This window comes from Scyliorhinus torazame, chromosome 14 (assembly GCF_047496885.1).
Source record: "Scyliorhinus torazame isolate Kashiwa2021f chromosome 14, sScyTor2.1, whole genome shotgun sequence".
NCBI lineage: Eukaryota > Metazoa > Chordata > Chondrichthyes > Carcharhiniformes > Scyliorhinidae > Scyliorhinus > Scyliorhinus torazame.
This window is the reverse complement of record NC_092720.1, coordinates 210105439-210120181: the sequence shown is the minus strand read 5'-3', so window position 1 is coordinate 210120181 and position 14743 is coordinate 210105439. Positions and strand designations below refer to the sequence as shown.

The window sequence follows — 14743 nt, the reverse complement described above, 5'->3', positions numbered from 1 at the left end:
TTCTCTTGTAGGTTCCTTTACATACTGTTCTAGGAAACTATCGCGGGTACATTCTCTTAACTCCTCCTCAAGGCTGCCTTGACCGACCTGGTGAAACCAATCAACATGTAGATTAAAATCCCCCATAACTGCTGTACCATTTCTACATGCATCAGTTATTTCTTTGTTCATTGCCCACCCCACCGTAATGTTACTATTTGGTGGCCTGTCGACTACTATTCGTGACTTTTTTGCTTGATTTCCACCCAAATGGATTCAACCTTATCCTCCATAGCACCGATGTCATCCCTCACTACTGCCCGGATGTCATCCTTAAATAACAGAGCTACACCACCTCCCTTACCATCCATTCTGTCCTTCCGAATAGTTTGATACCCTTGGATATTTAACTCCCAGTCGTGACCATCCTTTAACCATGTTTCAGTAATGGCCACTAAATCATAGTCATTCACGATGATTGGGTGCGCCATCAACTCATTTACCTTATTCCGAATACGACGAGCATTCAGGTAAAGTACCTTTTTGTTGGCTTTCTTAGCTCTGTTTTGAATCTCAACACCTCTATCAGTAACCTCTCCAAAGTTATTTTTCCTTTGAACTTATCCTAATGTCTCTCTTTCAGGAGGAAAGAGGGGTGGGCAATCAGAGAGATTTGGGGTTGAAATTCCAGTTTCGGGACTAAGTAACTAAAGCACAGCCACCAATAGCTGTGCAACTGGAATCAAAGTTGAGGAGTTCAGGATTCTTGGAGCGTTTTGGGATCACATGTTACATAATGGACGAATAAGCTAACGCTCAATTTTTTAATGTTTACACAGCTTCTAATATTTCAAGCATTTCGATAGTAAAGGAGCAAGTGTGCAGACGAAATGCATATCTTGTCCTGTTATATGTGGTATCTTCTTGAGTTCTCTACACAAAGGCATCTCCAACCCACAGCACCACAACCCCACCAAGGGAAAAGATCCCAAATCCATACCTGACGCGGATCCAGCCCATTGGTGTTGACGCAAATCGGATCCACATCTGTCATGCAGCAAATTGGCTCACTAAGGAGACCGAGTTGCCGTGGCAACACATACTTTACATGCACGTTATAGGAGGAGCTTTCAATAGTGATGGCTGAAGCTCCAATTTTTTTTGGTCATCTAGTAGACCAGGAACCTCTCCCACTCTTGACAGGCGGGATACTGAACACACTTTCCTTGGTCAGCAAGTCTTCGAGTGGGAGTTTAATCTGGGCTTGTGGCTCAGAGGCAGAGGCGCCCCTCACTGCACCAGGAAACCTCCCCAATATGTAACATCTCAGGAATGAATGTGTGACCAGGCTACAGTATGTTTTATTCATCAGGTTGTTTCTCTTTTGGGGCAGCACGGTGGTGCAGTGGGTTAGCCCTGTTGCCTCACGGCGCCGAGGTCTCAGGTTCGATCCCAGCTCTGGGTCACTGTCCGTGTGGAGTTTGCACATTCTCCCTGTGTTTGCGTGGGTTTCGTCCCCACAACCCAAAGATGTGCAGGGTAGGTGGATTGGCCATGCTAAATTGCCCCTTCATTGAAATTTTTCTTTTTTTAAATTAGAATGTTTCTCTTCTTTGGCATTGAACTTCCAAGCTATCTTTCACTCAGTTATAAGAATAAGATTAACATTTCACTTTGTATCACATTGGGCACAATCTTCCCAAAAGGGAACAAAGCCCACAGCGAGCGTGTTTAGCTGCGTGTTTCCTGGCACTCGCAGTGTCGAGAAACACATGGCTATTCAATGCTACTCGCCTTGAACAAGGGGCCTAAACAGGCAACACGTGACCAAGACCTCACATAGCCCCGTTTCTTAAAACAGGGAGCTCAGCTCGACAAAAATCCCCTTGTACCGAGAGGCCCGTGATATCCCCCCAGCCTGAACGCAACTTGGGAGGGTCCCCCACAATGGAAAACCCCAGCCTAATCATGTACGTGCAACAAATGCCAGCTTGGCACCTTGGCAGTGCCAACCTGGCACCCAGATGGCACTGCCAGGCTGTTATTGCCAGCATGCCCAGGCCAGACCAGCAGTGCCAGGGCACCACTCCACCCAAGTGGCACATGCAGCTGGAGGCCTCTGATCCCCTTGGGGACCCCCACGAGTACCGGTCCATCTGGTTCCCATTTGTGGCGACCAGTACCAAACAGCGCTTGCCCAAGGTCCCTGAGGCGAATGGATTGAATCCCAAAGCCTCAGGTATCTCAGGAATCTGCACATTAGAGTAAGGCTTTAATATACAGATTTACCAAAATTCTCCTTGCAATGTCTTGCGAGATTGCGTTGTCTCACGAGCATTGCAAGCCAGGTGGATCCCTGGAGCGGGTCTCCCCGCTTTCATCGGCCACGCTTCGCCGTGGCGAGATGCTTTACCGGCACAGCGTGGCCAGAAGGTCGCGCCCACTCTCTCTAATACACAAAGAGCTGAAAGATGGGAATGTTGGGATAACTTGACCATTCATAGCATGTTCACAATATTTTAACAAAGTTGAATTTATAACGTAAATTGTTTAATGTTTACAGAATCAGTGATGAGATTCACACAGTCTCAGGAGCTGATATCTCTCTGTCTCTCGGAAAGTTTAACGGCCCGTTACAGTACACAGCTTGGAGAGAAATGATAAACTCCATTAATCCTGGTAAAATGATTATCCTAATTTTCCTTATATGTCTAGTTCTTAAAAAATATTTTTATTGAAGGCATTTTTCATATGTACTAAAACCAACCTTGGCAACAGGTGACCAACAACGCAACCATTCCACATCCCCCCATTCTTCCATCCTTCAACCTGCCTCCTTTTTTCCACTTACCCCCCCCGCCCAACAAAACAAAATAACTCTCTTCCCCCCCCCCGACAGCTCAATTCGCTTTAAATAAGTCAATTGTCATGGGAGTGTCCTTTTAAGAAATGTTTTTGTCTTCTCACATGGCTTCAGTGATGTCATTGTGTGGGTGGAACTGGGCTGTGGCTCTAAGTTCTTTTACTTTCGCTTTGAGTTTTGGACTGGTTTGAATTGCACAGGTTGAAAGAAGTGTTTTTTCTCTATCTTCATTTTAAAAGCTGTTCCAGGTTACTTGGTAATTTCAAAGAGAGAATTGCTTTCTGGAAGGAATTCAAATCTACGGTTTGAAATGAGGAACATAGTATCAATAACAGTCTTCTTTAAGTGAGAATGCTGTGTGCTGGGCCACACCGGGCAGCACGGTAGCATTGTGGTTAGCACACTTGCTTCACAGCTCCATGGTCCCTGGTTCGATTCCGGCTTGGGTCACTGTCTGTGCGGAGTCTGCACATCCTCCCCGTGTGTGCGTGGGTTTCCTCCGGGTGCTCCGGTTTCCTCCCACAGTCCAAAGATGTGCAGGTTAGGCGGATTGGCCAGGATAAATTGCCCTTAGTGTCCAAAATTGCCCTTAGTGTTGGATGGGGTTACTGGGTTATGGGGATAGGGTGGAGGTGTTGACCTTTGGTAGGGTGCTCTTTCCAAGAGCCAGTGCTCGATGGGCCAAATAGCCTCCTTCTGCACTGTAAATTCTATGAGTTGAAAAGGGGATTCTGGTTTTACTTGGATTTTGTTATCGGATTGGAACAGTTAAGGGGGAATTCATTAAGGGTTATACATAGATTATTGTAGCTATGGGGGGTCTGTGTGTGTTTATACAAATGTTAACTAAATTCTGAGAATAAAGCTTTTTTTGATTAAAAGTACCTTAGATGTCCGTTGAATATCACCTGAAAGGCAGGCTCTTGTGCTTAGCCCAGCCAAATCAATAAACAGGTATAGGTCAGGCGAACTCCATAATATACTTTGGAGTTTTCTAAACCTATAACAAAATTGGATGCTCGTGGGATACAAATCTATCTTTTGTGATTTGGTAGGCTTAGTGAACTTAAAGACAGTGAGGGGTGAGCATATTTCTGTTTCCTTTTCAGGTGTTGTATTCAAGTTTAAATAGGTAGTGTGTTGTGGACAAAGGCTCTCTCAGAGGCTCAGAGGTTTTTGGGGGTGGAGATGGTTACATACAGTACCTTACAAATGGAGACCAAAAAAGGCTTTTAGATTTGGCAACAACATTGCAGTTAACATTGCCTGTCAAAATACAAAAAGAAGAGGTAATTGGAGCGGTAGCTGAGCATTTAAAATTGCCTGAGACACAGTCAGAATCATTGGAAATGGCAAGAATTCAATTACAGATCAGGCAGCTTACATAGAACATAGAACAATACAGCGCAGTACAGGCCCTTCGGCCCACGATGTTGCACCGAAACAAAAGCCATCTAACCTACACTATGCCATTATCATCCATATGTTTATCCAATAAACTTTTAAATGCCCTCAATGTTGGCGAGTTCACTACTGTAGCAGGTAGGGCATTCCACGGCCTCACTACTCTTTGCGTAAAGAACCTACCTCTGACCTCTGTCCTATATCTATTACCCCTCAGTTTAAAGTTATGTCCCCTCGTGCCAGCCATTTCCATCCGCGGGAGAAGGCTCTCACTGTCCACCCTATCCAACCCCCTGATCATTTTGTATGCCTCTATTAAGTCTCCTCTTAACCTTCTTCTCTCCAACAAAAACAACCTCAAGTCCATCAGCCTTTCCTCATAAGATTTTCCCTCCATACCAGGCAACATCCTGGTAAATCGCCTCTGCACCCGCTCCAAAGCCTCCACATCCTTCCTATAATGCGGTGACCAGAACTATACGCAATACTCCAAATGCGGCCGTACCAGAGTTCTGTACAGCTGCAACATGACCTCCCGACTCCGGAACTCAATCCCTCTACCAATAAAGGCCAACACTCCATAGGCCTTCTTCACAACCCTATCAACCTGGGTGGCAACTTTCAGGGATCTATGTACATGGACACCTAGATCCCTCTGCTCAGCCACACTTTCAAGAACTTTACCATTAGCCAAATATTCCGCATTCCTGTTATTCCTTCCAAAGTGAATCACCTCACACTTCTCTACATTAAACTCCATTTGCCACCTCTCAGCCCAGCTCTGCAGCTTATCTATATCCCTCTGTAACCTGCTACATCCTTCCACACTATCGACAACACCACCGACTTTAGTATCGTCTGCAAATTTACTCACCCACCCTTCTGCGCCTTCCTCTAGGTCATTGATAAAAATGACAAACAGCAACGGCCCCAGAACAGATCCTTGTGGTACTCCACTTGTGACTGTACTCCATTCTGAACATTTCCCATCAACCACCACCCTCTGTCTTCTTTCAGCTAGCCAATTTCTGATCCACATCTCTAAATCACCCTCAATCCCCAGCCTCCGTATTTTCTGCAATAGCCTACCGTGGGGAACCTTATCAAACGCTTTGCTGAAATCCATATACACCACATCAACTGCTCTACCCTCATCTACCTGTTCAGTCACCTTCTCAAAGAAAAGCTTGAACATGAAAATGTTTTTTTAAAGCTTTAACGTGAAAAAGAATTAAAGCAGTTTGAATGCGAAATGTGGGGAAAAGAAAGAATAGCCATAGCAGAACAAAAAGTGAGAGTAAGGGAGGTACAGATCAGGGAAAATGAAAAAGAGAGAGAGGAAAAAGAAAAAGAGAGAGACTTTGAACTTCAGAAACTGGCCATGAAACATGAAAGTCAGTCTAAATTGGCAGAGATAAAGAGAAACTTACAGTCCGAGGATAGTGATGAGGATAGTGAGCAAGAGCGTCATAGTCAAAGGTTTGGTGGGGATCTATTTAAATATGATTATGAATTAGTTCAGAAATCAAAGTTTGGTTTTTGACACCAGTTTCAGCCTGTGAGGGATAGAAACTAGGGAAAGGAGAAATACTCAAGTGGTAAAGGTAAAGAGGATCTGATGGGAGATAATAAGAATAGTGTACCTCAGATTAAAAAAGAAATCCAGGAGGGTGGAAGAGAAATGAAAAGTTTCAGATGTTTAGAAAAAAAATTTAGAGTATCCAATTCATTTTTTCCAATTAAGGTACAATTTAGCGTGGCCGATTCACCTACTCTGCACATCTTTGGGTTGTGGGGCGAAACCCACGCAGACACGGGGAGAATGTGCAAATTCCACATGGACAGTGACCCAGAGCCGGGATCAAACCTGGGACCTCGGCGCCGCGAGGCAGCAGTGCTAACCCGCCCTCTCCTCCCTCCATCGCACTCTTCCCCATTCCACCTGCACTCGTCCCCCTACCTCCTTTCCTCTCTTGCCTCTTTCTCCCATGCTCTCTTCCACCCTCGTGTTCCCTCTCTCCCCTTCTGCTCTGCCCTGTGCCCTATACTTCCCCCCCCCCATCTTCATGCTCACTCCACTATACACTCACACCCTCCTGTTTTCTCTCTCTCTCCCACCTCCTACTCTCTTCTCTCACCCCACACTCACTCTCTCCCTCCTCATCCTCACTTTTCCCATCCCCTCTTACTTCTTCCACATTCTGCACACTGTCCTCTCCATTCCTGCTCCATTCCTTCTATAGCCCAACAAGCTTTCTACATCTGTTTGTCCTCACACTCTCTCTATATTCTCCTCCTCCGAGTATACTCTCACCTACCTGCATCCCCACACCCCAAACGCTGTCTCCCTTTGACGTCACTCTTCCACCCCCAACCCCCGCCACCCTCTGACCCTGGGAAATTCTCTCATCACCTCACCCTCCACTCCCCTAACCCTCTCACTCTCTCACTCTTCCCCCTCCCACTCATCTCACTCTTTCGCATACTCTTTTTGCTCTTTCACTCCTTCTCCTCCCATTCTCAAACACTCTCACCCCTCCTTCATCATCTCTCATTCTCTGTTCCATTCCTGTGCTCTCTCCCCACTCCGTCGAACCACTTATCCCTCACTAGCTGCTGTCTCCTTCCGGCTCTATCTCTCCACTTGCACTCACATTCATGTCTCAATCTCTGTGGCTATTCTCTTCCCTTGTCCGGACTCTTGGTCTCTCCTCTGACCCACTCTCCCTCCCCTCCATTACTCCTCTGACCCACTGTTGCCCTTGCACCGCCCTCTCTCTTTACCTTTCAGACTGTTTCCTGCTCCACCTCTCCCTCTCATCCCTCTTCTTCCTCCCTCAATTCTCCCTGCCACATGATCCTGCTCTCTCTCTCTCCCTCCTCCCTCTCTGCACCCTCTCCCATCAACCCTTGCGATTTGCAGCTCTCTCTAAATCACTGACTGTGTTATTTTAACTTTCCCCCAGCTCCAGCCTCTCTGACTCTGGATCTGAACACAGCGCATCCCCAGCTCATCCTGTCTGAGGACCGGACCAGTGTGAGACTCGGAGACGAACAGCAGCCGCTCCCCGACACCCCGGAGAGGTTTGATTACTGGTTCAGTGTCCTGGGATCAGTGGGATTCACATCAGGGAGACATTACTGGGTGGTGGAGGTGGGGAATAAGACTGGGTGGGAGATCGGAGTGGCCCAAGAGTCTGTCAGGAGAAAGGGGAAAATCGATACCATCCCTGAGAGTGGATACTGGATTGTGTGGATCAGAACTGAAAGTTTATATGTTTCCACCTCCCGCTCTGATATCCTCCACATCTCAAGTGTGAATCTCCGGAAGATCGGAGTTTTCCTGGACTATGAGGGGCGACAGGTGTCATTTTACAATGCGGACAACATGTCCCATCTCCACACTTTCACCCACACTTTCACTGAGAGAATCTTTCCCTACTTCTGTCCGGGAGTGAACGACAGTGGGAAAAACTCTCCCCCGCTGACAATCTGTGGGATTGAAGGTCACTAACGGACCCATCCCATAATTTCACACCATCTCCCTGCCTCATTGGTAACGGTCTCAGACTATGGAAGTAATTCATTATTTTTTTGAAATGCAATTCATTCCTGGTTTCCAAGTCAGGGTGGTGAGTACCAGACGGCAAACGTATTTCCTTTATTTTGGCCTTGCTCGATTCAGGATTCTTACAAAATCCATTTCCGAATGAATTGACCCTGATTATAAATTGGCCACCAGTGTAATTTTTAAAAACTAGTTTACAGGATGTGGGCCTCGCTGGTTAGACCAGCATTATGTCCCGTACCTACCTACCCATCAGAAGTTGGTGATGAGCTGCCTTCTTGAACTGCTGAGGTTCCTGAGGTGTAGGTGCACCCACTGTGCTGTTAGGGAGGGAATTCCAGGATGGTCCACCAATGACAGTGAAGGAACGACAATATATTTCCAAGTCAGGGTGGTGAGTGACTGGGAGAGGAACCTCCAAGTGTTGGAGTTCCCAGCTATCTGCTGCTGTTGTCCTCCTAGATGCTAGCGGTCATGGATTTGCAAGGTGCTGCCTGAGGAACAGTGGTGAGTTCCTGCAGTGAATCTTGTAGATGTTGCACACGGCTCCTGCTGTGAGTCAGAGGTGGAGGGACTGAATGTTTGTGGAAGGGGGAGCAACCAAGAAGGCTGCTTTGTCCTGGATGATGTTGAGCTTCTTGAGTGTTGTTGGAGCTGCACTCATCCAGGCAAGTGGAGAGTATTCCATCCTGACTTGTGCCTTGTAGAAGGTGGACAGGCTTTGGGGAGTCAGGAGGTGAGTTACTCGCCACAGGATTCCTAGCCTTTGACTTACTATTGCAGGCACAGTATTTATATGGCTCGTCCAGTTCAGTTTCTGGTCAAAGGTAACCCCCAGGATGTTGATAAACTGAGCGGCAGACATTAGAAATGGCGCTAATGTTTACAGCGGCATTGCATCCATCACCGCATTAGGGGCAGTGGGAAAGGCCCCTCTTTCAGATGGGATGGCTTGTACAACCATCCAATCATCAGTTGGCAATAGCTTTGACTGTAACATTGTTATTCAATTCCCCTTTGAAAGTTACTATTAAACTACTTACCCCAGCCTTCAGATAGTGTTTTCCAGATAACTTGCTGTGTAAAACGCCCTCCTCAAATGTTCTTTGGTTCCTTTGACAAAGTGTTCTGCACCTCCCCTGTTCCCCTGCTGCAGATAGTGTGTCTCAGCAACAATCCAGGCCAGGCTGGTTTGCATGTCTCAGTAACCACACTAAGCACAACAAGGGGCTGGTTTAGCACGGGGCTAAATCACTGGTTTTGAAAGCAGACCAAGGCAGGCCAGCAGCACGGTTCAATTCCTGTACCAGCCTCCCCGAACAGGCGCTGGAATGTGGCGACTAGGGGATTTTCACAGTAACTTCTTTTGAAGCCTACCTGTGACAATAAGTGATTTTCATTTTATTTAATTTCAAGCAGTGCTCGACCATTCTGACACCACCTTTATTTTTCATTCATTTTTCAGGGATTTGGGCTTCGCTGGCTCAGCATTTTTTTACCCATCCCTAATTACCCCTTGAGAAGGTGGTGGTGAGCTGCCTTCTTGAACCCGCTGCCATCCCTGAGGTGTAGATACACCCACTGTGCTGCTAGGCAGGGAGTTCCAGGATTTTGACCCAGTGACAGTGAAGGAACGGCCGATATATTTCCAAGTCAGGATGGTGAGACCTGGAGGGGAACCTCCAGGTGGTGGTGTCTGCATGCATCTGCTCTGCTCGTCCTTGCAGGTGGTTCTGATTGTGGGGTTGGAAGACGCAGTGCATCTTGTAAACGGTGCACACGGCTTCTACTGGGCATCAGTGGTGGAGGGAGTGGACGTTTGTGGAAGGGGTGCCTCTTGATGAAGACACAGACAATTCAGACACATGAACAATACGGCAGCACGGTAGCACACTGGTTAGCACAGTTGGTTCACAGAATCAGGGTCCCAAGTTTGATTCCCAGCTTGGGTCACTGTCTGTGTGGAGTCTGCACGTTCTCCCCGTGTCTGTGTGGGTTTACTCCTGGTGGTCTGGTTTCCTCCCACAAGTCCCAAAAGATGTGCAGCTTTGGTGGATTGGCCATGCTAAATTGCCCCTTAGTGTCCAAAAAAAAAAAAGGTTTGGCGGGGTTACTGGGTTGCGGGGATAGGGTCAAGGTGTGGGCTTAAGTGGGATGCTCTTTCCAAGAGCCGCTGCAGACTCGATGAGCCGAATGGCCTCCTTCTGCACTGTAAATTCTATGATTCTATGAATACGTTTTTTTATGTACTGTTTCCAGGATTTTGCCAAGATATTCACTGTGGTTGCTTATTGGGATAAACGCTTAATTAGAAAACTTACCTGTTAAACGAATCCAAAGATTGTCTGTACATACCGATGATTTTTAACCTGAAAGTTCATTATCTGGTTCAATGTTATGTTTTGTTCTATAATGTTCCAGTAAAGCACTTTGGAAAATGTTGTTACTTTAACTGTGCTACACAAATATTAGTTGCTGTTTTCCCCAATTGTATTATTTTGTTTGTATTAACCTAATAGACTGTTATGCTGTATATCAATGCAATTGTTTTGAGTTGCGGATATTGTTCTGAAAAGAGTGCAACTCTGTCTTACATCAGCAAAGAAAACTTCAAGAGATTCTTGGAGAATGAGCCGAAGGTTTAGGCCAGAGGTTCAGCCACATGTGAACATGAATTTTAGTCGACACATAAATGGTGTAATCTCAATGTAAATGAATTATCAGCTACAGTTTCAAATCTCACTGATACTGAATAAAGTTTCATAATAGTCACCAATTTTGTTGAATCATACTTCTTGTTTAAAAAAACGTTATAGCCAACACTTCAAAATGGAAACAGCGGGAGCAATTCAGCGGACTCGAGTTAAAGTCCACTGAACGGGGTGTTTCTCAGCATTGAGGCCATTCTTTAAGTCATTTCCTGCGCTGGGCAGTGCAGGAAGGCTACCCACGGATCGGGGCACCATTTGGAAAGGCAGCCCCAATATTTTGATTCCCCCCCCCCCCCCCCTCCCCCCCGCCCGCCCCACGCCCCCACCGGGGCTTCACGACCCCGTCACTTCACCCAACTTACCTTTTCCAGGATCCTTGAGGCCCCCCTCACACCACCCCTTATACGCAAGGCCAGACCCGCGGTAGGACAACCTGGCACCTGGGCACCATGGCACTGCCAGCCTGGCACTCTGGCAGTGCATCTGCTAGTGCCACCTGGGCACCATGGAACTGACAGGCTCGTACCACCAGGGTGCCAGACTGGCAATGCCAAATGGCAGGCTGGCAGTGCCAAGGAGCCCAGGTGTCAACGGGAGTGCCAATGTGCCACCCTGACATTTTGCCAGCCACCCAAGGGCCTCAACTCACCAGCAAACCCCCGACGATCCATCACAACTTTGTGAACCAGTAACAAATGGAACCCAGTTGAGGTCCTCCTAGTGAGGCAGGTAAATCCCAGGCCCCTGGTGAATTGGGGAAGCCCATATTTAAATGAGCCTAATGGATTGTCCAGCGAGAAACAGATTGTGATGTCAAATGAGATTCCGCTGAATCTTGCAAGATGTTTTGAGCGTCACGAGTCCCGATACTGGCCTCCCTGGAGATTCAACAGCCACGACCCAACATCAAGTCATAGAATCCCTACAGTGCAGAAGAAGGCCATTTGGGCCGTTGAGTCTGCACAGACGCTGGTACTAAGGGGCAATTTAGCATGACCAATTCACCCAACTGTACATCTTTGGACTGTGGGAGTGTTGCACTTTAGAGTCGCCAATATAATACTGTGGCTCTTTTTATGATATGATGTTATGTCCCAACAACTTTGCCAATACTGTGGGTATTACTATTTCTCTTACTGAACCACAAAGCTTTCCCGTATATTGGTCAAATGACCACACAACCAGTTAGTTTGTTCAAGTTCAAAGATGGTTTATTTACACACAAGGGTTATTTTGACATGCAAACACAATATACTACAAGTTAAACAACACCTAACATCTACAATAACTTATACTTAACTTGAGGGCAACTGGCTCAGTGCAGATGGATCAGGCCTTTATCCTGATCTCGCGAGGCTGGTTAGAAGAAGTGGCTCTGTCTCTGCTGGACTCAGCCGTCAGGTCGCGATCGTTGGTCTTGAACTTGGCTGTCTGGTCATTATGCTGCGATTGGGGTGAGCACAGGCCGGTCCCAAAAGAGGCTGGCACACGCCGGATCCAAAAGAGACAGAACACATGGCTGTGTCCCCTTTTATCCCTCTGGGATTTCGCGCTCTTTGGGGCGGTCATTGATCTTGGACCCAATATTTTGACACGGCTCTGATCACTGCCTTCAATTTTGGCCAATGAAGGGGCAGGGCCTTGGTGGCTGGGCGGGTCCTTAGCGGTCATTGACCTTGGCAGTTGGTCTCTCTGAGTAAAGGGAGTGGCACCGATCAGTCTGGGGCTGTATCGGTTTCTTGTGTGCAGTCCTATTGTTCTGGGGAAATGGGCCATTAGAATGCAAACGAGCAGGGGTTTCGATCAGGTCAAGCTATCTGGGTTGCAAATACACACAAGCTCTGGATCTGTCTGAGTCCTGGGTTGGCCACAATTCCCATGGTCCTTTGCAGGTGGCCATCTCAGATGGCCACATCCCGTCCTCTTGATCCTGAACGCGAAACGTAGTGGATCACACTGTTGATCCCTTATCCATCCTTGGTGTATTGGTTACCCTTGGTCAAGGCCAGGTTCTACACTACTCTATCCTATGTTTTGGGGCATTTACCTAACATTTTATGAACACATCACAAATTAATTAATCTCTAACGGGTCACTATTAAATATTTAACTTATCCGGACAATTAAATATCTAGCTAATACTATCTAAGCTACTCTCATGCTGCTGGCTAATATCAAAAAGAACTTATGTACAGTATAAAACTTTAAAACAGTAGCATCACATTTCTACTTAATCTAGCGAAGTTACAGAGGTGCATGGTTTCACTTCTTAGCAGCTGTTAAAATGTTTGTTGAGTTTGTTGAATTCCAAAGAAGGGGACTTGGAATGTATATATCGAGGAGCGGGTGGCTCTTTTTCGCCATTTACAGAGTTGAAGTGTCTGAATGATACTGCATATTATTGCAATTACTAAAAGGGCCTCTACTGTGTATGAAAGGGGGTTCTATTTGGCAATGTTTTCGCACCAAGTGGGGATTTCAGTGTCTGTTTCTATGTGTGGTGTCTCTATGTGTGGTGTAGTGTCCGGCCGAGGGGTGACCTGTTGTATGGTAATGGTTGGGCCTGGTGTAATGTACATTGCGCGCGCAGTTGTAGAAGTCCAGCGATGATCAAAATGCACGTCAGCAGTCCTTGCTTCACCCTGTCTTCCGTTTTCCGTGTATTCCTGGGGGTGCAAGCATAATATCTGTTATTATCTTCGGTTAATATCTCGTTTTATTTGTCTTTCTCTCCTTACTCCAATTACCCATTATGATCGACACCATGTGTGACTCCCTCATTTTTTTTTTTGAAATAACGTTTTGAGAGACAAGAAATACCAATTTTTAAGTGCAGAGATTCTCGCAGCTTGTGGTCGATGCGGGGAGTGGGCGGACAATTTACCCGTCCTGTCTTTCCTCACTACAACCAATGGTTGTTGAGGCTCATCTTAGTAAAGGGGGTGCTGCCGATCAGTCTGGGGCTGTATCGGTTTCTTGAGTGCAGCCCTATTGTTCTGGGAAAATGGGTCATTAGAATGCAAATGTGTGGCATGATCTGGCAGATATGTTGCACTGCCTCCCTGCTCAGCCTGTGTCACAGACGGCATGCACGGTCCGGCAGGTCCTCGAATGACAGGCGGTACCGGTATACATGAGGCCTCATGTGGCGCCTCCTTGGCGCCTCCTCCTCGGCACGTTGGATGACCGGCTCTCTATCCTAGGCAGCTACCTCCTGTTCCTCTGCTGCTGCAGCTTCCTCCTTCTCCTCGAACAGCACCAACTCATACAGCCGCAGGGCATCCCCCAGGGCTGCGGCGACCAGCAGGAAGGCCACCATTGTGGGTTGAATTCCAATATCCATTGTCTGCAGGGGGTGAAAGGGTGACATGTTAGCATGATGCGTACCCCTTTGTCTATCCAGGTCTACCGGCCTACATGGTGCCCCTGGTTGGCACTTCGGGCTACGTCCCCACTTGTCCCCCCGCATTTTCACACATGCCCGGCACCGTGGAGGCCTCTGGCCCTGGCACCCGTCCCAGCTGGTGCTGCTCTGCACCCCCGCCAGCACTCCCGTAGTGGCTACAGTGGGTGGGCATTGTCCATGGGTCAGCCACTTGATACCCCGCCGAGTGAGGGTGGGTATGGCGGAGGGTGGGGACACTCATACCATACCCGGTACGGGTATTAGTGTCACAAGTATGCTTACGTTAACACTGCAATGAAGTTACTGTGAAAAGCCCCTCTTGGTCACATTCCAGCGCCTGTTCAGATACACAGAGGGAGAATTCAGAATGCCCAATTCACCTAAAGCTAAAGTTCCAGCAGAGGTCACTCCGAGGTTTGACAACTGATAGTGTTCCAGAATCCGCATTTCACACCTTGAGTTCACAGTTCGGTATTAATTTGCACTTCATGGAGACATCAACTGCTGCTTAACAATGGTGTTTATACTCACTCGCTTCCTTAAATGTAATGAAGTAAAAATATTTTCAAAAGGGGCGGTACGGTGGCACAGTGGATAGCACTGCTGCCTCACAGAGACAGGGACCCGGGTTCGATTCTGACCTCGGACTGTTTGGAGTTTGCACATTCGTCCTATGTCTGTGTGTGTTTCCTCCGGGTTCGCTGATTTCCTCCCATAGTCCAAAGATGTACAAATTAGTTGGATTGGATATGCTAAATTGTGCCTCACAGGGATAGGGTGGGGGATTGAGCCCAGGTTAGGGTGCTCTTTCG

The 14743-nt window shown here is 47.3% G+C and overlaps 1 protein-coding gene across 1 annotated transcript; it reads left to right on the top strand.

The window, feature by feature from the left end:
• Nucleotides 1–1926: 1926 nt before the first annotated feature.
• On the top strand, nt 1927–10586 carry LOC140389151 (E3 ubiquitin-protein ligase TRIM69-like). Its single transcript, XM_072473310.1, has 3 exons — nt 1927–1949; nt 2543–2658; nt 7213–10586. Exons 1-3 carry the CDS (start codon nt 1927–1929, stop codon nt 7758–7760), a joined length of 687 nt encoding a protein of 228 aa, XP_072329411.1. The 3' UTR covers nt 7761–10586.
• Nucleotides 10587–14743: the final 4157 nt, after the last annotated feature.

What these genes read in the sequence shown, in the direction of transcription:
- LOC140389151 (XM_072473310.1), top strand. Translation starts at nt 1,927, where the DNA reads ATGGAAAACCCCAGCCTAATCAT. An exon ending in GAAAACCCCAGCCTAATCAT is followed by an intron (nt 1,950 to 2,542) that starts GTACGTGCAACA and finishes TAATGTTTACAG; the next exon opens with AATCAGTGATGAGATTCACA. An exon ending in GATAAACTCCATTAATCCTG is followed by an intron (nt 2,659 to 7,212) that starts GTAAAATGATTA and finishes ACTTTCCCCCAG; the next exon opens with CTCCAGCCTCTCTGACTCTG.